This window comes from Carassius auratus, chromosome 32 (assembly GCF_003368295.1).
Source record: "Carassius auratus strain Wakin chromosome 32, ASM336829v1, whole genome shotgun sequence".
NCBI classification, from domain to species: domain Eukaryota; kingdom Metazoa; phylum Chordata; class Actinopteri; order Cypriniformes; family Cyprinidae; genus Carassius; species Carassius auratus.
The window spans coordinates 22,859,462-22,883,295 of record NC_039274.1 but is presented as its reverse complement, the minus strand read 5'-3'; the positions used below and the strand labels follow the sequence as shown (position 1 = coordinate 22,883,295).

Genomic DNA, 23,834 nt, shown 5'->3' with positions numbered 1-23,834 from the left:
ATAAACAGAGCATGATATTTAATGTAGCTACTGTAATTTAACAGGCAACAATTAGCAATCGTCATTTATTTTCTGTCCCTTTCTGAATACATATTCATGCTTCGGGCACAACCCCTAACTCCCCCGCTGATGTCATCGTGCATGGCGATGTTTCACTGTAGATATTTATCTGATGCCAATTTTATAGACATTTGAAATTTACACACAGCATATACAGTACTTTTCATAATGTAGCATGTGCATGTGCGCATGGTTGATTGAGGATTTAAACTATTGACATTTGGTCACCGCAACCATGGAAGCTTGTAAGGTTTCTTACCAATGTAAAAATGCAAAACAATTAAATGAAACATTTTTAGGTTAAAATTTGAATTATGCATTTAGCAGACTCTTTTATCCAAAGCAATTTACAGTGCATTCAGACAAAATTTTTTTACCTAACGTGTTCCCTGGGAATCGAACCCACAAACTTTTGTGCTGCTAACGCAAGGCTCTACCACTGAGCCACAGGAACACTAAAAGGTTAAATAACAAGTGGGCAAATATTTGTAGACTATTATACTTAAATCAATTAAAATATTTATTGCGCAGCCCTACCTTAATGTATCAACTTGCAGGGTAGTTTACTTGTACCTGAAATATATCCAGCTGAATCAATATTAAATCATTTCAAATAGAGAACTTGTGAACTTATCAAATCATAAAATCTGTATAAATACTTGGCACTATTAGATTGTATTCTCACCAAAAGCATTCCAGAATCTTCTTGAACGCAAACTGTTTTTGTTTTGTTTTTTGGGCATTTTCTAAAAGAACTAGATTTGAAAAGCCAGGTTTGAGCACCGATTTCCATTAGTTTAGCAGCAGTAGTATTATACATATTTTTGAACATCTTGAACATTTACGTTTGCTGTTATTTTTTATAGTTTGCATTGTAGTGAATTATTCACATTGAAATGTTATTAGTGGTTTTATATAAGATTAATTGCAATGCTGTTGTTTTTTTCCATTTTCCTATCTCACGTGTTGTTTTCGAGTAAGTGATAGAACAACATTCATCAAACACATCGACATCTCTTTGAACACTGCGGGACAGTGCAGTGCATAGGGTGACCGATGTATTGTTTAAAATTAGACCAGAGCTGTATGTCATTTCTGGTTAGTCATTGGGTGTGCCAGTACTCCCAGCAGACTGCAGAATTGAACCAGAAGAGTGTTTTACTGGGTTTCAGGGAACATGGCTTGAGTTCATCTTCACAGCATCATCTCCGAAGCATTCAGTGACATGTGGAGGACCCCCTCAGCATAGTTTCTGCTCCGTCAGTTTACTTAAACATATCAGTATGTGCACATGTTTCTACTGATCTCCCTGCCCAATGTGTTTCTTAAGCTGCGGGCAGGCCTTGCCTAAATTTTGGCTGAATTATGTGGTCTTAAGATTCTTTTACGGTGCTCACGTACGCTTTTATCTAGTCTTTCGATGCTTATGTGCAGTTGCCTTCTAGCATCTATCTGTGTGTATTAATAGCAGAGCACACACATATGTTGGCTGTAATCCTTTATAGTGTTACAAATTTTCCTCTTATTTCAGAAAAAGTCCAATTATACGGAGAATCAATTTGGTCTAGTTGGTTGGTTTTTCCGGTATGCTGTTTATTTTGGATGAATTGTTAAATAATGAAAATAACAAACTCATAAAAGCACATTGCTGGGGTTAAGTGCGCCCAATGTCCCCAGCACACGACAATGAAATGACTTCAGTCCCATTTTTGTAGTTTTATTGAATATTGTCTTTTAAATGCCAGCCAGGCAATTTGGATTTTCGTCTTGCATGCAAGTTATTGTTATTTACTGATGTATCTACAGATTTTCTGTTTCGCTCTGTTTTCAGTTTCGGAACAGCAGAAATTCTTTCTTAATCACAACAACCCCCAGCGAACTAAATGACCGCAGATGTTTCAAGTATAAAAGGATAGCAAAACACCCCATCGTGTTTACAGCTCTCATTCCAAAGGTGTTTTCAATCTTGGAGGAAGTTCGCCAGCTATTCTCCTTGCGTGCTGTTTTTGAACCCTGCCTCACATGAAGGTTCAGCTTCATGCAGATTCACTTGCTCCTTAAAGCTTAAATCACACTGGAAAAACAGTACAGGGAAACCAGTTTGAGGGGACATTGAACATTTTGTCTAAATATGGTCCACAACTAGAGCAATGCTATCAAAAATTAGAGTCAGGCAACACATTAATAACAACTATTGGCTGGGTTAGTTGTAGGTCTTACACATTTAAGATAGGGATGTTCTCTGGTTGCCTCAAAGAGATTAAGAAAATAATTAGGACCCACAAAGAGTGTAAAACATGAAAACAAGATGGATTAGTCAGTAATAAAACTAACAGTTGCTCAGTTTATTTTAAAATTTCCCCTGCTTGTTTTCTAACATTTCAGGTTTCATTATATGCTGTGTTATCAAGAAGAATTGGGATTTTGCATTCATGACAAAATGTCAAACCTGCTGGCATTTAATGTAGAAAAACTAAGAGTTTTCCCTGAACAAACTCTTAATGTGCTGCTTATTGATAGTTATTAAGGTAGTTGTTAAATTTAGGTATGGGTGGATAAAGGGATGCTAATAAGCAACTAACTAATTAATAGCTAAAATGTTATCCTTAAAATAAAGTTGCAGTTTGTTTTTTTTAGGTCTGCCAGTTTTATTTTATGTTTATTTTATATTTAAAAAACAGCACTCTTGGTCATGTGATATTGCTTATTATCACACAGTACATTTTAAGTGTCCAAATAGTTTCATAACAAACATGGATTACAGTTAGGAAACGTGTCTGTTTTAATCCTCTTCGGTTCATTTTGCTCTGTGCTTTGTGAAAAAAGAAAAAGGCGTTACACAATTATACTGTGTTATGACTGTGATCATGGTTATTTTTGTTTGTAAGTTCTTTGGAACGTTATGGTTACATGTCACAAATCTTTGTTGCAACATGAATTTATTCTCAGAATCTCAACCAGAGGAAAGTTGACATGCTTCACAGATAGCTAAGGAATGACTGGCATTATTTCATGGTTTTCCTCTTTGATCACGGTGGGCTGTGGGTTATGTAATAGCCGAATGCTTTTGCTTGAGTTTCTAGATTATTTACTGTCATTCTTATTGAAATATTGCATCAATAAACCAGAATAAATCATAATTTTGGTATGTTGACACACAAATGTTCGTTTCTCATACAAACATGCACTTAATCAGAGTATGCAGCTATATTAGTCACATTATAAGGGGCTGAAAAATCCCGTACATTCTTCTATGGCTCAAATTCAATGCTGTAAGTCAGGGTAACTCCATTTCAGTGTGTGCTGCTCACATAAAAATAACTTACTAAAATACAATGTTGTATATCAGAAATGCATTATTAATGTTACTTTTGTTTAGCTTTTTTAATTTTAGGCTTTTTTTTTAGGGATGCATGATATTGGATTTTTACCAATATCTGATATGCGATAATTTTCACTTCATCTTGGCCGATAGCCATTGTTGATACCGATGTGTGTGTGCATATATATATTAGGGCTGAAATGATACATCAAGTTACTCGATTACAAAAATTCCTCGAGCAAAAGCTCTGCCTCGAAGCCTTGTTAAATTCCTATGACGCGCACTATATGCGCAGGGATCACAGACCGGGATCTGACAGACCGCGCTGGGATCACACAGACCGTTGTTCAATGTTCAGGAAGTACACCATAGCGCGTGATATAGTTTGAATTTAATTGGCGTGATTCCTGAGAGTAAAGATGTCCATAAACGGCAGAGAATGTTTGGGATCATTATATTCTTAAAAAAAGAAGAGAACAAGGTGCAATGTGTGCAATGCTGTTGCAGATATCTTCATTCTCTGGCATGCATGGAGGCTTTTGCATTATGGCCAGAATGATGGACTGAAATGTTCCTTTTAAACTAACAACAAGGCCCATTCATCTAACCACCCACGAAAGCACAAGCCACTTGGCAGTGCTGGGACTGGGTCTGAGGCGGACATAGACCCTTGGCACCTCCTAAAGCCAATTGGCCTTATTGCTTCTGGCTGCAATGTTTTATGTCTCCAGAATCCTCTGCTTTATTTCTACTGACTGCATCAGATGGATTATGTCCGTAATCTTGTAAACTTGAAGAAAAACATACTTCCTCTGCTCCTCTATATAGTTGAGAGGTTGGAAGAAAGTGTTTTTTTTTTTTTTTTTTTTTTTTTTTTTTTTTATGTTTGCATATAACAAAGCGAATCTGCTGATATACGTAAGTCATTAAAATCTTTTCATGTAATAGCCTTATTTATTTAGCAGTGGCTAATTGATCAGAAATCTATTTTTTAGTGTATATGCACACTACTGTTCAATTTCACAACTACTGTTCAAGTTTTTTTTGTCAATATTATTGATGAAATAAAATAAATTCTTCATCGGAGCCTGACATCCTATAACGAAGGAATGTGAACTCCCATGATGGGAGGGGGTGGGGTTGGGGGGTCGGATCGTAACCGTTTGTGTCATCTATCTCATCTGTTGCTCTGACTTTTTGAACTTCTCTTCCTTTCCTTCAAATCCCTGTTGTAATTTGGAATGTGCTTCTTACTTCCGGGAAGGACGCATAAAGTATTCCGAAAATGTGTAAATAGCTACCGTCTGGTTGTCCAGCTAACAGAGGCACTATTGGAGCATTTAATATTGTGTTATGTAACTGCACATCTTTCCCTGTTTTATTAATGGAACACTACATATAACAAGGCATTAGGCTTTAACATTTAAAGGGGTCATATGATGCGATTTAAATTTTTCCTTTCTCTTCGGAGTGTAACAAGCTCTTGGTGCATAAAGAAGATCTGTAAAGTTGCAAAGACTAAAGTTTCCAATCCAAAGAGATATTATTTATCAAAGTTAACACTCTGCCACGCTCCCCTAAAATGGCTCATTCAAACACACATGTCTACATCACTATGTAGTAATATGACTAATATTTGCATTATTCCTCCCAAAAGTTCACGCAAAGAAATAAGGCATGGTTTCAGTAACCCTAGTCAGTGTTGAAGCAGTAATGTCAGGGGGATGCTTTAAGATTACTTACAACAGAACAGCAATGCATTTTATGGACGACCGTTTTGTGATCCTAGGAGAGGAGGTCATTCTGTCTTGCTACGAAAATCTGGCGCTTCTGAATCAGCTACTGTATGTTTTGTTATTAGTATAAGTATTTGCTATTGAATGTTAAAATGTGTCGTTTTGCACGTTGCACGTTGTGCGTGTATCACAGATGTGTGATTTTACCTTATTGGTATTATGCCAAAAACCCAACAAAACACTCATACAGAGTGCCGTGAAGTCTAGTATATCAGACCAGTGTTTTTAGAGTGCGTTCTTTCACTGCGTGAATCAGTCTGTTAAAATGCATTTAGAATTATCACAAAATTGAAGATAAAGGGGCAGAAAATGTATATATTTATATAATTTCATATACTGTAGTAAATCAATATCACACAAAAAGTGCTGTTTCTTCCTTCGATATTCAGCACGATTACATACAGAAGTTTTTTTGTTTTTTTTTACAACTTTTCAATAAATAAAAAGTTCACGAGACTTGTATTTTAGACACAATATTGCCCGTTTTTGCTCTATTTCGACAACAAAAATAATTCCAAACACAGCCACCATAGCTGAATTTTGCATCTCTCCGCAATGATGGTGTTTCATTACTGAATGAATCACCCGTTGAAATGATTTGGTTCAATCGCAATGACTCACTTATTAACAGTGACTTTCTGACACCTACTGGCTGTTTTAATTTCACATTTAAAGTATCTTCTGTTTTTATTATGACTAATCGTTAGATTAATCGATGATCAAAATTGTTGTTTGTCGCAGCCCAGTAATAAAATGTGTTGGAGTGAACTTCAGTGCTAATAGAGTCTCATGAACGTTCAGTCATCCACAGAACCCAACAGCCAAGGTCAGGATTTTTGCTAAATAATACAATACATTTTGTTTTTATTGTTTATTTATTTGTAACAATCTCTATGGTATACCTCCAGAACACTTGGAGTATGCGACACGTGTTGTTCTGATATACTTTTGTATTTAAAAAAAAAAAAAAGCTTGATGATGGTCACTATTCACTGCCATTATATGGAAACGTTTGAGCAAGACATAAAAAAACCCTTCTTTTGTGATCCAAAAAAGAAAGGAGGGCATATGGCATTTACTCTAAGGTGAGTAAATGATGTCTTTATTTTCTTTTTTCGACGAACTATCCTTTTCAGGAATTTGAATGACATTATATGAATATGATTCATAATTTCACCTACTCTGTTTGCTTTGCTGGCTTCCGGTTGTGTCACCAGGGTCAAATGCACGAATGGCTGAAGCTCACGTCTCACCGTATTTTGTTTTAGTCAGTGTTTGTAAAACAAAGGGGGAAAATAGAAAACAAAACATTCCGAATCCCAGCATGCTTCCAGATTTTGGAAAAAAAAGAATGTTGTGTTTGTCAGGACAATCTTTTCATGAGTAATGGACCTTGTGGAATCCTTGAAAGTCAAAGGAAACACATCACCAAGATCTAGTCAAATGTGAGTTTTGGAGGGTCTGGCACTATCCAGATCTTTCTTTGGGTCTTTGTTTGGAAGTAAGCTGAGAGCCTGGAAGAAAATTAGTAGTTTTTTTTTTTTAAGACAATTTGTGAGATTTCCAGAATATTTGGGTGCTGATTTAATGGAAAAATTTAGACTTGTTTTGAATAACAAATATGAAAAGGAAATGAATGACAGTGTACAGTGCACACAGGACCTCTGTGAGCTACGTGGCCCCTTGAATTGATTAGTATCTGCAGTTTCAAGGCAGAGGGCAGACAAAACATAATGAAACAAAAGACCAGGGTGCTGAGCAATACTCCAAGAGATGTTGTTATTTCCTGCTGTCTCTGTTCATCTCAGCTACCAGAGGGAAACCTGTTAAAAAAGGGCCCATACCAGTCCCACAGCTAAAAAAATAAAAGAGCCAGTGAAATCCCAGTGTTTAACACGATAATGATGCACACAAACAAAAAAAGGACTTTGGCTCTGCAGCTCGAGTGCTTTGGATTGTCTGGCAAGCCCGTAATGTCTCATTCTCACTGGGGGACCGACTTGGTTAACATCATTCAGACAGAACAGGAACTTACTTCTACCCAGACAATTCCTGGTTATTCAAGTTTCTGGCTGAGGGCAGGTAATTAAGGGTCTGAGCTAGATATAAAGGTTACAGATCCCAGGTATGGACCACATGTGGATTGGTGGGAAATCACAGGGGTTTGAATGGTTTTACCCTACTAATTAAGTCCCTCCAAGTGAAGTCAAAACAACAGGTTGGGGTAAAAAAGTTCTTATAGTAAACCTGTTTAATTATATGTATTCAAGGAATGTTTCCACAACACTGTTAATCGTTTCAGAAACTATAAATGTTTACATCAACTGCTTAGTCGACTTAGTCATTTTTTGCCTGACGCAGAATAGATGCTAGTCAACAGAAGTCACCCAACGAGCTGCTTCTATAGAAGGATATATTGCAAGTACATCACTAACACATTAGTCCTTCAATCCGTCCATTATCCAAACCGCTTGTCCGATGTAGGTTAGCGAGAAAGATGGAGTCTATCCCAGCATCTTGGCTCGTAGGCAAGGAAATACTCTGGATGGCTGGCTTGTCCATTTCTTTTGTTTAAAAAGTCTTTAAAATAGTGGATGCTTTGGATAACTGGGGATACTAGAGACACTAGTTAGTACTTTGGGTTGTGTGGCAGTCCGTCTTTGTATCACAATGTGTGAACAGGATGACCTCCATGATCATCGTTTTTCATAAGCAAATTCTAAACCTCAAGGTGCCCTAATGGGACTGTTTTTAGTGTGATTTGGGAACCTTGAGTGGTTTCTGATAAAAGTATCCGTTAAAACCAAGTAATCAGGTAAGCATGACATACTGTTTTGTATATGTACAATTCTCTTGAAGAATGTTGGCTCCCTTAACTCTGCAAATGTATTTTCCTTGAGAGTTGGTCTCCTCGCACTCAGCACTGAAGTACTTTCCCGAATATTATTGACTCTGACATGTGGTTAAGTGCCCACCAGTTATGTTGGCTCACTCACTGCTGGGTGTGCCATATCCTAGCAAACCTGGGAAACAATATTGTTCCCCCTAAGAGACACCAAATAATTTGGCCAAATGCGTGATAAATAAAACACAAATAAGCCAGACAACAAATGAAAAGAAGAACAGAAGAAAACATAAACCAAGATCGCAATCAGAGCCGTGGCAAAATCAGGATGTGCGTCTGCATATACCTGTGCTACAACACAAACAACACACCACAAAATAAAACAAAAACAGCAAAACAGAACTGAAAAGATTGAAGATAATGATCAGATGTTTACTTATACCTGTACTTGGGGCTGGGCGATATGGCAAAAAAATTATCTTGAAAATCTTTTTATATCAGTCGATATCTATAATTGTCACCATAAATGTCAAATCTTTATTTCTTTAAAGTTTAAAGGCAGATTTTCTTTTCTCCTAAGTGAAAGTTTAGGAAGCAAACCATTAACTCTTTCCCCACCAGCGTTTTAAAAAACAGGTTGCCAGTCACCGCCAGCATTGTTGATGATTTTCACTAAAATAGGTAAGTTTTGTTAAAAAAGCGAAATTTTGAGCAAAATGCACAGAAAATTACATTTTTATCAAAGACTTCATCAGGATCATGTTCAGTTCAGTGATCAAAGCATAGATGCAGTAGATCGCTTCCATCAACACCCCTAAAGCTTCACAGTCCTTTGCAACTTGCTGGATCGACATTTCACTCTGTAACATTTGACAGTTTTCATTGTTTTTCATATTCATACAAGATCACATGTTACTGCATCTTCCTTGCATGTGTTTTTGATCGGCACATTCTAGACTCATTCAGGAGATGCGTAATAACGCACCTGAACGTATAACAGTGAGAAAGTAGAAACCCAGAAAATTAGAGTTAATAGTGGTCTTAACAAAAAAAGCCCTAAACTGGAGTCATTTGTATTCTTCACTGAATTGAAGTGCTTCACATTGGATCTCACAGCACTGCTTAGTGTTCTCGTGACTGAGACTCATCAGTGAGTAAACACATCTGCTGTGGTGAGCTCGCGTGTGCTACCATTTGAACTTTGAACCGAGTTGATAAATGCTTCGAGTGGCACGGTTCAAATCGAGTATTGCTGTTTCGTTCCGCTTTTGAAGCATAAATATTATATTGAAAATTTATCGAACTCGTGTTATCGTTTTATCAAAAAAAATTCTAGTTTGATAATTATCGTTATTGTTTTATCACCCAGCCCTACCTGTACTACAGTGTAAAAAAAAAAAAAAAGTCAAGGTATTCTAGTGCACCCAATTGCTTCTTGAAAAATCCTAGTCATCAGCATCAGTGCGACACCTATAGTAAGTGTAAGTCCATATGTCCTGAGTAAAGAACAACTATTGTGTTGAAAATAAAAGACACCCTCCCTTCATTCAAAAGCAGGGCCATTTTCTCCATCATGCTGGAATAGAAGAGAGGCCGACTCACGTGGCTGTCCAGACCTGCAGCATGGAGCTGTTGTTTAGTCAGCTGAAAACATAAACAGAAGACTGATAGCTTATTGGAAGGTGGAAAATATGAGTGGTGACGGTCTCTCTGAAAACCACAGGAAACACCTGTGCCCATTTCTCTATCGCTGAGCACACAGTCAGGGGTCTGCAATGTGATGTAGACCTGTATTGTGCCTCAGCCCAGTCCTGGGACAAAGGTGTTTAGTTTGCACTCGACTAGTCAAAGCATGCTATAACGGAACTGCTGTTTGTTGTATAGCTTTTGAAGTTCAACAGTCCTGATGTTGTTGTTGATGTTTGCATGTGACATGGTAATTCATAAGGGGTTTTTTTCACAATGAATGGACTGCAAAGTCCATGGAGGAATCATTATAATTTCCAGAAGACTCTGTGCCTTAAAACTAGGTTTAGGTAATTTTATTAACTACTGTAGCTGAATGATTGTTTAAAATAATTGGCTTGGTTTTTGACTTTATAGCATCCTTAAGGTGTGATCACATTTACCTTTTGCTTATGTGATGTTGAAGTTCTCCACTGAGAAGTTGGTCGCGCAAATTCAGTGCTGCCCAACATTCTCACTTAGAGCACCATAGTCACATAACAATATACTAAAAAACACTCAGAATACCATAGCAACATCTTAACGGCATGATTATACAATTACTATTGACATTTTTTTTTCAGTGGAAGTTTCTCTTTAATTTGTTTAAGTTAAACTACTTCACGGATACCAAACATTGAAGTTCAGGATGAGCTCCACCCTCTGGATTAAACTGCTTTATCAGTGAAAGGAGCTAGTAAACATCCCATAAGACCTTAACTGACCTTTTTGTATTTGTAAAGAACATGTTACCACCTGCCCTATAACTGTTTTTTTTTTTTACACTTGAGTAAAATTTATTGCTGGATTCCGAGCACTGCTGGGAAGTTCCAATGATGTCTAAAGTGTTTCCCCCATTGCTGGTCTGGGAATACAAACTGAAAGCAAAATCTATAGAGTGAAACATCGCTCAACTCTCTGAGGACAGCTGCATGTTTGTCTTGTTAGGATCGATATATTACAGGCTAAAATTCACCCGTTAAAATGTCTGTGTGTTTTCAATTTATACAGTAAAAAAAAAAAGCTGAAAAATTCATCTCAAGTGAGGAAATCTCCCCAGAGGAGCATGCTAGAAAAGAGCACAGATCCAGCTGTATGAGCCACTGATGAGAAATGTGCGGCTGAAGTAATTGACCCTTTATATTCGCACCAGATCGACGACATGTCATTTGCTTTTCCTCAGCATTTCTGACATGCATGAATTGTCATCAACTCAATAAATTACATGTCATGAGATTACGAGGCGGTCAATGTGTTGCTTGTTTGGCATTTTTAGCATCTCCACATTACTCACCCTCCACCCACTCTGGTAAATTATGAGCTTCCCTGTCGACCAACTAAAAATATCTGTCCTTAAAGTTAATCATATATGCGGTATTGCATAAATGACCATACAAAATATGACCATCGCAATGTCGTATTGGTAATCTGAACACTGCTTGGGTTACCTCAGTTTTGGGGATCATTTAGTTCTGGTAGCAGTTTCTCTGAAATGGTAGATCCATAAAAACACTTTTTTCAATTTCCTTTGACCTTGAAGATGTTTTCAGGAAGTGTTTGCATCACATGTTATTCCAGGTTTCCTTCAGCTGAACACATTCAGAAGAATGGGGTCTCCTTCTTGGCCCAGCTGAGCATATCCTACCCTTGGTCTGTGGCTGACAGATATAGCATGTCCCATATTTGGATTCTGCATTAGCTGCTGTCCGTTTTGATAAAAATATTCAGTGTTGACAGAGGAAGCCCAGTGCTGACAGCTCTTTCCCCTGTGTTATTGTTCTTCTTCCTGAGAGATTTTCAGTTGTTGTCCACCAAGACGTGAAGGTTATGATGGGCCAAGAAGCGTCTATTCCATTTATAACCTATATTCTCACACTTTATGAAAACACACCCGCTCTCTTTTCCTCACACATTGTTAATAGTTGTGTTCCAAAACCTAGCGAGCGGCATTACTTGGACAGCTTTTTTTAGGCATCATATGCTCACCTCCAGTGCTAAGGCTCAATTATGTTTTAAAAATACTTATGCTTTGGCTAAATTCTAAGGCAGCATTGCAGTCATATGCTTCAGAAGCCTGTTCTGAAAATTAAACCGCGCAATTAAGTTTTAATGATTAGTTAAAGTGTACATTACTTACACAGTTTCACCTAATCTCATGTTAATCTTGAGTACCTATAGAATAGTACTGCATCCTTCATATATCCAAAAAGTATTTATTTTTATCATATTTATAAAATAAAAATATAGCTTTGCGATTCTTTCTGGAAAAAGCCGAGCTCCTGGAGGCGCGCTGTGAGCGGAGCTATAATACTGATGTTTCGTGTTGTTGCCATTAACATATCTTCACTTATGTGCTGATTTCCAACAAAAGACAGAAATCTGATGCAATTGTACTTACATGAATGGGGTCTTTTATCACAGGGACGGCTCCATGTTTTAATAGCAAACGATGTGCAAATCCAGTGTCGACTTGGGCCTGGTTTATAAAACATTTGTCACTCAAATGACCAGCACACACAAACGCACTATTTGGAGGCATTCTCGAACAAATCCTATGCAGCGCTGCCGACGATTTTGAAGCGCGTTGATGTGCATGGTCTCGCTCTTCTCTGGTATGTGTGCACTTGCGCGCTTTTCCAGGAGAAGTGCTCATATAAGGACTTTCGTTCTTGTTTACATCATTAGATCCATGATCAATAAATAAACAGTTGCAAACAAGTGGTTAAATGGGACTGCAGAAGTTCTCTGGGACACTGATTAAACATGATTGTTGCTCACTCGGACAAACAAACAGAGTTGTTCACAGTCTTGCAATGACAGCTCTCAGTCAAAACCTTCTTCCAAGGTGTTTCTGATAAATTGGGGACACAGATGGACCTTCAACTGGGACTTAAATATGCCATGTGAATATAAAATATATTAAAATAAATATGTAAAAATACAGATCACAGTGCAAACGGGAGAATTATGTTACGGTCATCACGATCACAATGACAATATCCCGGATCAACACACTTTATATACTGCAGAGTAAAATTAAAATAATCTATATTTAACCAGATTAACATGGAGAAGCACTCTCATATAGACCTTCGTTTATGTGTTTTTTGACTGTCACTGTACGGTATATGATGTGAGAACAGTTTGCAATATAGGGTTGTACGTTAGCATGGATTCACTAATTTTAATGCTAATGTTAGCTGGTTTTAGCAAGAGATACATTGCTAAAGCACAAGATGACATTAACGTTCTGCTTGAGCAGATAAAACGTGTAACTTAATGGGAGTATGATGACCAGAAAATTAACGCTTTGTCTTTATTGTGATTGGGGCTGAATGCTTAGGCACATTTTGCTCTGTTTTGGCTGGATTTAGGTAATGGAATAAAAACAATAATAATAAAATTAAATTGCCTATCCTATAAGGATAACTGGAATAAGTTAAAACCATTAAGCCAAAGCGAGCTTCGGATCTACCAATGTTTCTCTATGGTGCTGAAACCTAAAGATGTCCGAGTTCCGGTCCATGTGCAACTGATACTCGACTGCCATTGGCTCATCAGCATTAGAGGGGAGGGGCTTTTCGATAGGTCAGTTACACCAAAGAAGAAAACATTGGCACTGGTGATGCTGAAATCTTGTGACCATGTTATAGTTGGCTTATAGCCTTCATTTAACACAAACCTTCAATTATTAACTTTTTTTTGGTCACAGAGCTTTTTCTGCTATAATCCAAAAGTTAATGGGAAAATTGTTACTTTTTGTGAAGTGAACCTAAGTCATGCAAACTTATGAGCTGGCATTAAAGAAAAGAAAAAGAAGTAATCACTGCAGTACTCTGTTGCTGTCCTGTGCACCATCTGGTGCTTCACAGTCCGTTCCAGAAAGATGGTTGGCCAATCATCCACCTACTGGAATGGAGTGTGAAGCTCTGAATGGCACAGAGGTGACCAGTGGTGGCCGGCCACCATGAATTTGAAATAGCTTTGTTGTTTCTGGGTGAATTACTTCTTTAATTGAGCCATTTTCAATATTCGATTAATTGTAGAGTGTTTCTAAGTAGCCCGTAGAAATCAGGTCAGTTTGAATCTCAATGAATATGTTTCTGCTGTGATAGCTTATGCATGTACCTTATGAACCTGGCACTGTTGCACAACTCACATAAATCAGAGCGGCAACTCTTTCTTTGTCCTCTAACTGGAGCAGCTGTCCTCTGCCTTTTATGGCTGTCATTAAACAGAGATGCAAGTAACGGAACACAGTACCAGGCAGCCGAAGATCTAATATGGTTGTTCTGTCCTCCATGCTTTCAGCCGCTGAACTGATTCTTAACAGGTCAAGCTGGAGATCTTGTGTCTTGTTTGCGGAGTGGACGTACCATTCATTTCTCACATGATGAGGAACTCTCACTGACAGGCCAGCAGTGTAACCGAAAGCCCTCTGACATCACGGCTGCTAGAACACTATGGAGTGACATTGTCACTTGACCGAGAGCTAATTTAAGGAAAAGGTCTGTCTTCTCTGATATGACTCAGCTGTTTCATGGTTGCAAGAGTGCACACAGTTTGGAGAGCAATTGAAAACCTTTCACATGACTTGTGCCTCCACTGGAGCGAAGCGGCAAGCTAACTTGTTGTCAGCAGGTGAAGCACTGTAATGTGAAGCTCAAAGTTCAGCTCTGAGTCTGTATTCACTGACCCTACAAAGTACAGCCATGATTATTATTCTATATCATTAATATTGTGTTTCAGACAACTCCAAACTTGGAATCATAACCATTAAATAATAACCATTGGCACCACTGGATCAACCTCATATACTTGAGCTAATATTAAATGTTGAAATTTCTCACCTGTGAGACAAATAAAGGTTGATCTAATCTAATCTATACAGTAAGAAACATCATTTCCAAAATGGTGGTGAATAAAATTATTTTACATTGGTTATTTTCAGGTGGAGGTAAAAGAATTCCTTTAAGGTTGGAAGTGGGAAATTTCATCTTATTGGTGCCAGTGTAAATCTCAAAAGATGGAAACACACAAGTTGTTTTTTAGAAAACATGTCATGACTTCAGACAATGATTATAGAATAAACAGCATATTAAATGTTGGATATTCTATGCAAATTAATACATATTACAATAGTGTTATTGTTGTGCTAACCTTGAAATGCTTCATAAAGCAATCTTTTTTTCACTGAATAAAACCATACAGCTTGACCAGTGAAGTCCAACTGATTGTCTTTTTTTCTGAAACAAACAGTACTTTGCAACAAGTGTAAGGCGGATTTGCCTAAAATATTTAGATTATTTTGGTTAATTCTTTTGAATCATCCATCACAGCAGTGTAGTCAATCTGATTCATGAACTATTGACATACATACAACTTGTTGCTCAAGAGATTCAAATCTGGCACATTAGGAGTTTTGACAGTAGTATTTTATGAAAAAAAAAAGGAATAAAAATGTTATATGTTTGTTTCAGCCTTTTTAGTCTTTTGCAAGATTTGATTTATTTCTTTACTTTTTTAACTATCAAAATCAAATTTGGCAATGTAATCATATTAATAAAAATAAAAAAAATCTTGACAATACTGAAAGAGTTATTGAATGCATTAATAATGCATATGAACCGGAATATAAACACAAATGGTCAGTTGTCCCAATTTTGTCCTTTTGTACTTTGTACTTAAGACCTGTTTGGAGTGTACAGAAGCAAAGATCTCTAATCACAGTCATGATTAAGGAATCGATCCCTTGCTACCTTCGATCACTTGTTTGGGCTCCATAGTGTTTCATTCTTATGTTTGTCCTCAGATAACAGAATCCAATAACAATATTATAACAATATAACATATTGTAGCATGACTTAATTGTGTGAAACATCTTGTCCTGTACCTCCATCCACCAACTATTTCAGTGCTCTTAAATCTCAAACTTGAGCTAATATTTACTGTAAAAATATCCCCCCCCCCCCACATCCAATGTGACCAGACTTGTCGGGTTTATCCACAGTTCTTGTCTGTCTGGATGTTCTGTCTTGTGAACTAACCAAGCCTGTGCAGAGCACTTCAGACTGATGCTTGGCTTTTGTAGTATTTATCTGAATGCCAGACTGGAAAGCCTCTGGCCACTTGAATAATAACAGCTTTAGGAATTAAGCTATTGCTGGAGCTTAAGCGTAATAATACACAACCTATTATAATAATAGGTTATTAATAATATAATTGCAGACCTAGTCACATTAAATTTAAGGCAAATAAAAAGGAGACTGTTGGGATAGGAGCACAGTACATTCGTGCATAGGTTGATATTTGCATCAAATTACCGTGTCTTTCCTGTCCATTTTTGGTCTGTGTGGCATTGCCGTCCCACATCATCAACCCCACGTACGCACTCTCATTATTTGTTTATCTGGATCTGGCTGGGAATTTATCGCATACTTTGAATATTTTCATATTTTTCTGTAATTTTCCTGGAAGCTGTCCCAATCTGACAAGGGGAAGAAGGAGCATCCCGCTCTTCCGTCTTCGCCTGCCAGCGTTCCAGATTTCCTGCCTTCTATTGTGGCTGCAGCGGGATGCTAACATCCTGGTTCAAGCCCTGAGGTCAATCCAACACACTCTCTATAGCTCAGTCTTTCATTCTCGCTTTCTCTCTCGCATTCATTTCCACCCACTCATCTGATCGCTTTGGCCTAGGCATGAGTTAATAGCTGTCGAATGCTAGTCTTTGTGCAGAATGCAGTAGTTTTCTCTCTTTCTTTCATCTCTGTCCCTGACTTTCCTCTGTTCCTCTTCCTCATCTCTCTCTTGCCAGGCCGCCATTTGTGATCCAGCCTCACTGTACCTGCCAAGACACGTTTAGGGCCCTATGATTTCTGCGATCCAGTCAGAAAAATGGAATGTCATGGAACGCCATGGAATTTGTTAATCAATTAATCAAAACTAGGTCATTACACTTAAATTAAAGTGCGATACAGACTAGTATCTATAAACACGGCCTAAAACTAACTTTTTGCCACACCTACCAATGGCCAGGAAACATATTTACAATGTTTTTAATTTGTCCTGCTGGAGCATTTTCCCTCAGTTTTCCCTATTTATTATAGCCATTTAACATTACAGTATAATTGAACGCCATTATATTGAATATTTAATAGGCTCTGAAATATATAACAACTTTTAATTTAAGTGATTTAAAAATAGTCTTAATGCATAAACTATACAGTTTAATCTTTATTCAAGCTATAATTGTTAATCAGTGACTTGAACAGTCCAAGGATTTCTCTTGTTCTTTTGTTTTTTGATTTACATCAATGACAGACTTGAGCGGTTTCACTTTAAAATCAGCGCTGTCTCTTTTAAACCTGATGCACATGACACGGCTCTCACACATATCCGATCTTCTCCCAACTCTTTACGGTCATTTAAGACTTTATAACTCCTTTCAGACAACGTTTACATGGTAACTCTCCAAAACTGTGTATTTAGAAAAAATTGTGTGTCTACTGGTGCACTGTTTGAAGCGGATCAGCGTCTGTGTAAAAGCCAAACACGCAGCCTTTCGAATTATAATTAAGAACTCTAGAACTGTATGAGTCACTTCATGAGCATTTGACCATATCATCTGAGAGAAACTATCATATCATATCATATCATATTTTAAGGTATTAATGCCAGCCCATCAAAATAAAAGTTTGGTTTAACTTGAAATTATTGTGCCCTTAAATATATTACTGTTGTTCAGTAGAATGTACGTAACACTACAATTACAACTATTACTAAAATTATTAAAACTGTATTTTTTAAGGTATAATTACTCAATATTTCGTTCATGTTTTAATATTAATACTGAATCCCATTTGTTTGCCCCAAAGTTAAGTTTGTTTAATTTTTATTTGGTTAAAAGATGTATTGAATTAATATTTTATGCCTTCATGTGATAACCAGAAACAATTAAAAACACAGGATTTCTGAAAAAAAAAAAAAAAAAAAAAAATTTCATAGGCTATCGTAAAAACTAATTTTAATAAATTAAATTATTTCTTTGCATTCAAATAATTAGACATGCATAAGCAGAATTTGGTAACGATAATACAGAAGGTGAGAAAAAAAAAATCAAACATTTCATAGGGCCCTGAACATAATTTTGTTAAACTTTTAATAAATTGATGTTAAATTGTATACATTTCATGATTTTAATGAACATATTTTTGATTGATAAAATGTTATTTAACAATAAAAAAGAGTCCAGAAAAATGTAAATAGAAAATGTTTTATTATAAATGAAAAAAAAAAAACTGAATTTGGAAAAAATAAAACATGCAGCAGATCAACTCACAGTCTGATGTGTCTCATTTTCTCCTGTCTCGTTACTGCTTTAAGAGCAGCATCTATTCATTGCCTGAGCTTTAATTTTCATTAACATTTATGCATTTGGCAGACATTTTTATCCAACGCCACTTTAATTTAATTTAAGGTGCACACTTACATTTTAGCAGTTCTTGCTTTGTCTGGGAACGAAGCCATGAACTTGGTGTATTCACACCTGTTCATTTCGCCCCTTGTTGCAGATCTTTTGTGTAAGTGTGAATAAAATCGCACTCAGTTGTGGACCAAACAACCGTACCGAGACCCAGTTGAAGCTGGTCTCGGTCCATTTCCGAACAAATTCTGGTAAACTTGAGAAATTCTGTCCAATGTGTGGATGAACTTGGCACACATGTGGTTTTGTTTACAATTTCTGGTTCACTTGCAAAAAAGGCAGTGTGAAAGCAAACACACTAAACAAAAAAATCAATATTTGTATTATTGGGCCGGACCAAAGCTAGTGAACTAGCAGACTTTCCTGGTTTGAATACACCATAAATCTTGCAAAGTGCAATAGATCTGACACTTTTATTCTGTTACCTGTAATGCCTTTATTTGTTTGAAATGTTATCACTAACTTTTCACTTGATCTGTTTAATGTAGTGTTTGCTTAACTGAACAGTAAATGAAGCCTACATTCCAATGTTTAAATCTGTTATTTACTTAGAATTAATTATTAATTATATATAATTAACCAATTTAGGTAACACTTTAGTATAGGGTCCAATTCACACTAATAACTAGTTGCTTATTAGCATGTCTATTATTAACATATTAGCTGTTTAGTAGTGCTTATAAAGTACATATAATGCATGACATCCATAATCCTACCCAATAACCTAAACTTAACAACTACCTTATAAACTATTAATAAGCAGCAAATACGGAGTTAATTCAGGCAAAAGTCATAGTTAATGGTTAGTTAATAGTGATAATTGGACCCTAAAATAAAGTGTGACCCTAATTTAATGTAAAGTTTTTATTTTCAAATAGGTAAATAATAACTGTTAAAATAGTTTTATTATACAATAGTTTTTGCTATGCGACAGAGAACCGTGAGATTTTACTGGCACCAAGTACTGAAACTTTGCCACTGTGACACTAGTTTTAGCTACTGGAAACTCGATTCAACTCTTTTTATTGCAGCACATTCAAAACACATTCAAACTTACAGCTGACTGTAAATCATTTATTTTGCTGGGACACTGAATTTGGATTCAGCGGCAGGACAGTCAGCCAGCTACAGGATATTATCCAGGTTTATTTATTAGGATTTTCTATGTAACAGAATGGATGTGGAGGGGCTTTTGGAAGGGCACTGAGTCAGTAAGTGGTGTTTCCTGCCTTCTGATGAGAGGATGTGCTATCTGAAGTGACACATCCTGCATTTGATCACAAACTATCCCTTTTGCACACTGTTGTGCCATAACAGCCTCATACTGCATTCCAGTAAGCCCTGTCAAAACAATGAAAAGAGTTTGAAATGAATTTCAACAACCTCAAATTCAATTCCTGTGATTTTCTATGTGCATATGATGTCACCTCTTATTGTAACTTCAACTTACTGGTTGCTTTTTTTGCTGACTCGATATTCTGGTAATATCAGGTTCTTTTAGAGTCATGTCTAACACTGTTTGTTTTTTTGTGCTTTTACAGTTCTGCCAGCCTGGTGGATGGATGCTGTCTCGTGAGAGAAAACTCCCGACATTTTTCACAGTGGTGCTGACAGATATAGACTCAGAACGACACTTTTGCTCCTGTCTGACTTTCTTTGAGGCAGAGGTCAACCTTCAGGTGAGATTAAGGCCATGTTTTTATTACATGGTCTAGTTAGGGGTCAGGGCATCTCTGCTGTTGTGTTTGCATTGACTTTCTTTCTTCCTTATTAGAAAGAAAGGTGTCAGAGACCATAAAGCATTATTTTCTGCTTGTATAATTGGGAACGTTATGAGCTAGTTCCCAACATTTATTGTCAGAAACATTTTGCTATATATATATATATATATATATATATATATATATATATATATATATATATATATATATATATATATATATATATATATATATATATTATTTTTTATTTTTTTATTTATTTTTTTGTCTATGCTTTTTCCATATCATACAAAATTTGAAATGCTGCATCATTTAGCAGATACAGGCCAGTTAAAATTTTGGCTAATCAGACATTACCAATCCCACACATTTCAAACGCACGCTTGAGGCAAGAGTGAATAAGATTAATTAAAATTAGTCCTAGACATAAATTTTTAATTAAATGCTCACAGTTGCATTGCAAAGCAAAAAAGAGTTCTATATATAATGAAATCGTTTTAATGACCTCAGAAAGAGCTGAGTATTTTTTAATATTTTAAGGATATTTGGGTCTTGAAAGTAAGCATTTCAACCATTCAACCACTTTGAGAACCTTTCAGTAATGGCTGCTGCGATCAGGATAGGACTGCTGCATCTTGAAGTTCACTGTCCTGAGTGGAGAAGGAAAGAAGAGGTCTGCAAGGACCTGGGGTTGGAGGACAGCTATGTAAAGAATGCAGCTGTATTTTCTGACTGTTGCCCAGCGCCCATCAGGGTTCCAACCTCAGCGGCTTCAAGTGATAATGAGGCTAGAGGAACAGCTTCTGCAGAAGATTTTCAGTTGTCTCTCATTTTGAGAAGACACATATTTTTCTTTTTTTTTGCTGAGATGTTTTAGCATTAAGTGGAAGTCCTGGAGTGCAAGGAACCAGTACGCCAGTGTTGTTGACTGAGATGATACTGTATTAGGGCAATGTTGGCAATAAGGACATTATGCGTCCATTTTTGGGATAAATATAGTTTCAATAGTTTCAAGTGTGCCATTTTTCTGAAAATTAGGTTTTTCAGGTTCGATTGTTTGGCAGAAACAAGTCAATACATTTTTGACAATGGGCCCATATTGACTAATAGACCTACATCTTCTGAATGTCCAAATAAGTTACACATGGACACCAGGTTGTTCGGAGGACACATGCCAGGTTTCACTATTAGATTGAGGCTGTAACAAGAATCTCGTAAAAGCCATTGGAGTAAGGAAATAAAAATTTGACACACGTTTTCTTTGCTGCAAGCGCTGATAAACTGCAATATCAGTTGGACATTTGAACAAGAATGCCGTCCGCCAATTAAATTTGATCCAGCCATTTGTATTTCTTACAGGCCTCAATATAGATCAATATAAAATGGCTTCAAACTTTTTTGCATCTTTTGAGGTAAACCGCTGGACAACAACTGTATCAATAGCATCTGTTCTGCCAGTTTGCCAATTGCAGTCTTATTCCAGCTGCTTGGAACCTTTTTATCGTCACATGTGGCTATATTTATCTAAGTGTTTGCCAATCATTTACTTCTGCAATCACAGAGTGTGAAGTATAACCATCATTGATTACACTGCTTACTAGGTGTTACAGAACCTGGAATGTTATGAGTATATCATCATATGAACTGTCTTTCTGATAGCGCACGCAGCTTTCAATGAGCACAGCTGTGCGCACCTACTGTTAGCCAAAAGCACTTTTGGATTTTATTAGCTTTCAGCTGTAGAAAGGTGTGTTAGCCCATGTTGTTAACATTGGCATATCATCCTGCTTCCTCTGACTGGAGAATATGGCAGCACCTAGATCTGTATGTTTTCATATCAGTCATTTTTTGTTGCCACTCCTGTTACCACGTTTGTCCAATTCAGTACAGTTATGTGGCACAGGTTTGGTGTAATATCCCAAAGGTTGTAGGTTCAAATGATCCCACTTATTGTCATTTTAAGGTTGTACCTTTGATGTCCTTTGGCTCTTACAGGATATTATTACAGGCTCATTTCATATACTGTACTGCTGCCTCCATACATATTTCTCCTTAATGCCATGCATTTCATTAGCTTTTTTGTGCGTCATGTCAATAAACTTTGCCACATTCATGCTTACTACGTCTTAGCACCTAAAAGGCTTTTAATTAGATGATGATTCCAAGTACAGTCATTATTTGCATTAGTCAAGCTACTCAGTTAAAGTTCATTCCACTGTCGACAAATGCAACACTGCTGTTCACAAATTCAGGAATGCCTTCTAAAGAGCAGTGGATTACCAAGGAAATTTTGTCCACAGCTTTGAATAATTTAGATAATAATGTTGCAACAGGCTCTTGTTCATCAGAAAACAGGTAAGATGGGAGTCATCAATATTGTAGAGACCACTGAATGACATTTGGATTTATTATAAAGATTTTAGTCACCAAAACATTTTGAAGAATTCATGGCCTGAATGTCATTTTGTATGTAGTGTTGTAACTCCATTTAGATTGAGAGCAACAGAGAGAGGGTGCAGTGCACTGAATCACTGTTTGTGAAATTACAGACTGGTAGAAAGATTTTAAATTACTGATTGATCATATTTGATGATTAATTTACTCCTTCAAACTACATAGTGAGTAAATGTTTGTGGGAATTTCCCACATTATGAGCAGAGAATTATTTGCAATAATTGAAATCCTGTGGCCCTGGAATGTATTTAGGTTTTTTTTTTTTTTTACCTGTGGAAATGATGTAATTGTGAGGAGAACCAGTTCATCACATCCCAACATTCCACATCTATTGAGAGCAGCATCCTAGTACCGGCAATGTGGCATTTCATGTAATTAACTTAATTCAATATTCAGGACGTGGTGGTCATCAGGACCCAAAACGAAGCATTTCAATGGCTGTGAGTCATATTAATTTATTAAGCAGGCACTTACTGTTCAAATGCCTAGAAGGTTAATTCTGCTGATTCACTATGAATCAGCCTGTTTTTCACAAGCATCTACATGGATGCCAGCATATAGTCTTACTGTCAACTTCCTGTTGCTTTACTGGCTGAGTACAAATAAACCAACCCATGACATGATAAAGAATGTGTAATTAAATGGTTAATAAAAGGAGGAATTCTTTGCCTTTAAAGGCTGGTGGTTCCAGAAGGTTACAAAACTGGATGACAGGAACTTCAGCACGTCATGTCTTTGAGCTTTTATGACCCCCAGCTGTCGACTGGCGCTGTCCTCCTCTATGGAGTCAAATGTGTGTCTACTCTCTCTCTTTTTCACAGTGAGACTGCTAATCATCTTTATTTATATCGCGTCCTCTACTACTGAGCCTCTTGGGAGATTTAGAGAGAGGGCCACCCATGAAGAGTACTTCACAGTGTCATCGGGCACATTAAGACTGACGCATCATTCTTAATCGCAGGCTCAATGTCTTAAGGTCTCTAGAAAGGTCTTTTCAGTTTGTCTGCTTTAATCACATCCTCACTGTTTTTCTTTGATATGCTTATCCAGAGGTTCGTAATGCAGAGCGATTTCTTGCACGTAATGATCATGATAGTCCATTATCTCATTATGCGATATGTCTTTTGGGACGGTTTTTCCTTACATTCATTTATTTTGGGGTGACTTGATGATAGACAGCCTTTTGTCCCAGTGAACTGCATCCAAATTCCCATACTATTTGTCCTAAACAGTATTCAAAATTAGCAATAGTATGTTGAAATGAGTATCCCAAAGGTACCCAAGTCCAGATCCATGCACACTCTAAAAGGATTTGGGCACAAATGAATTAGCACAAAAAAAGTGTTTTTTTACAACAGTATGGTTCATTAAAAACACAATTATCACAAAAAAAGTATTGAGACGCAATCTATGTTTAGTACAATTGGCC

At 36.9% G+C, this 23,834-nt stretch overlaps 1 protein-coding gene across 5 annotated transcripts in view; it reads left to right on the top strand.

Annotated features, from left to right (window-relative positions):
* The window catches only part of LOC113051853 (myotubularin-related protein 13-like), a 135,585-nt gene that overhangs the window by 15,567 nt on the left and 96,184 nt on the right, over positions 1-23,834 (top strand). For all 5 annotated transcript variants that reach the window (XM_026215998.1, XM_026215996.1, XM_026215999.1 and 2 more), the window contains exon 3: positions 19,772-19,909. In XM_026215998.1, coding sequence (XP_026071783.1) covers positions 19,772-19,909 — 138 coding nt within the window. The remainder of the gene's footprint in view (positions 1-19,771; positions 19,910-23,834) is intronic.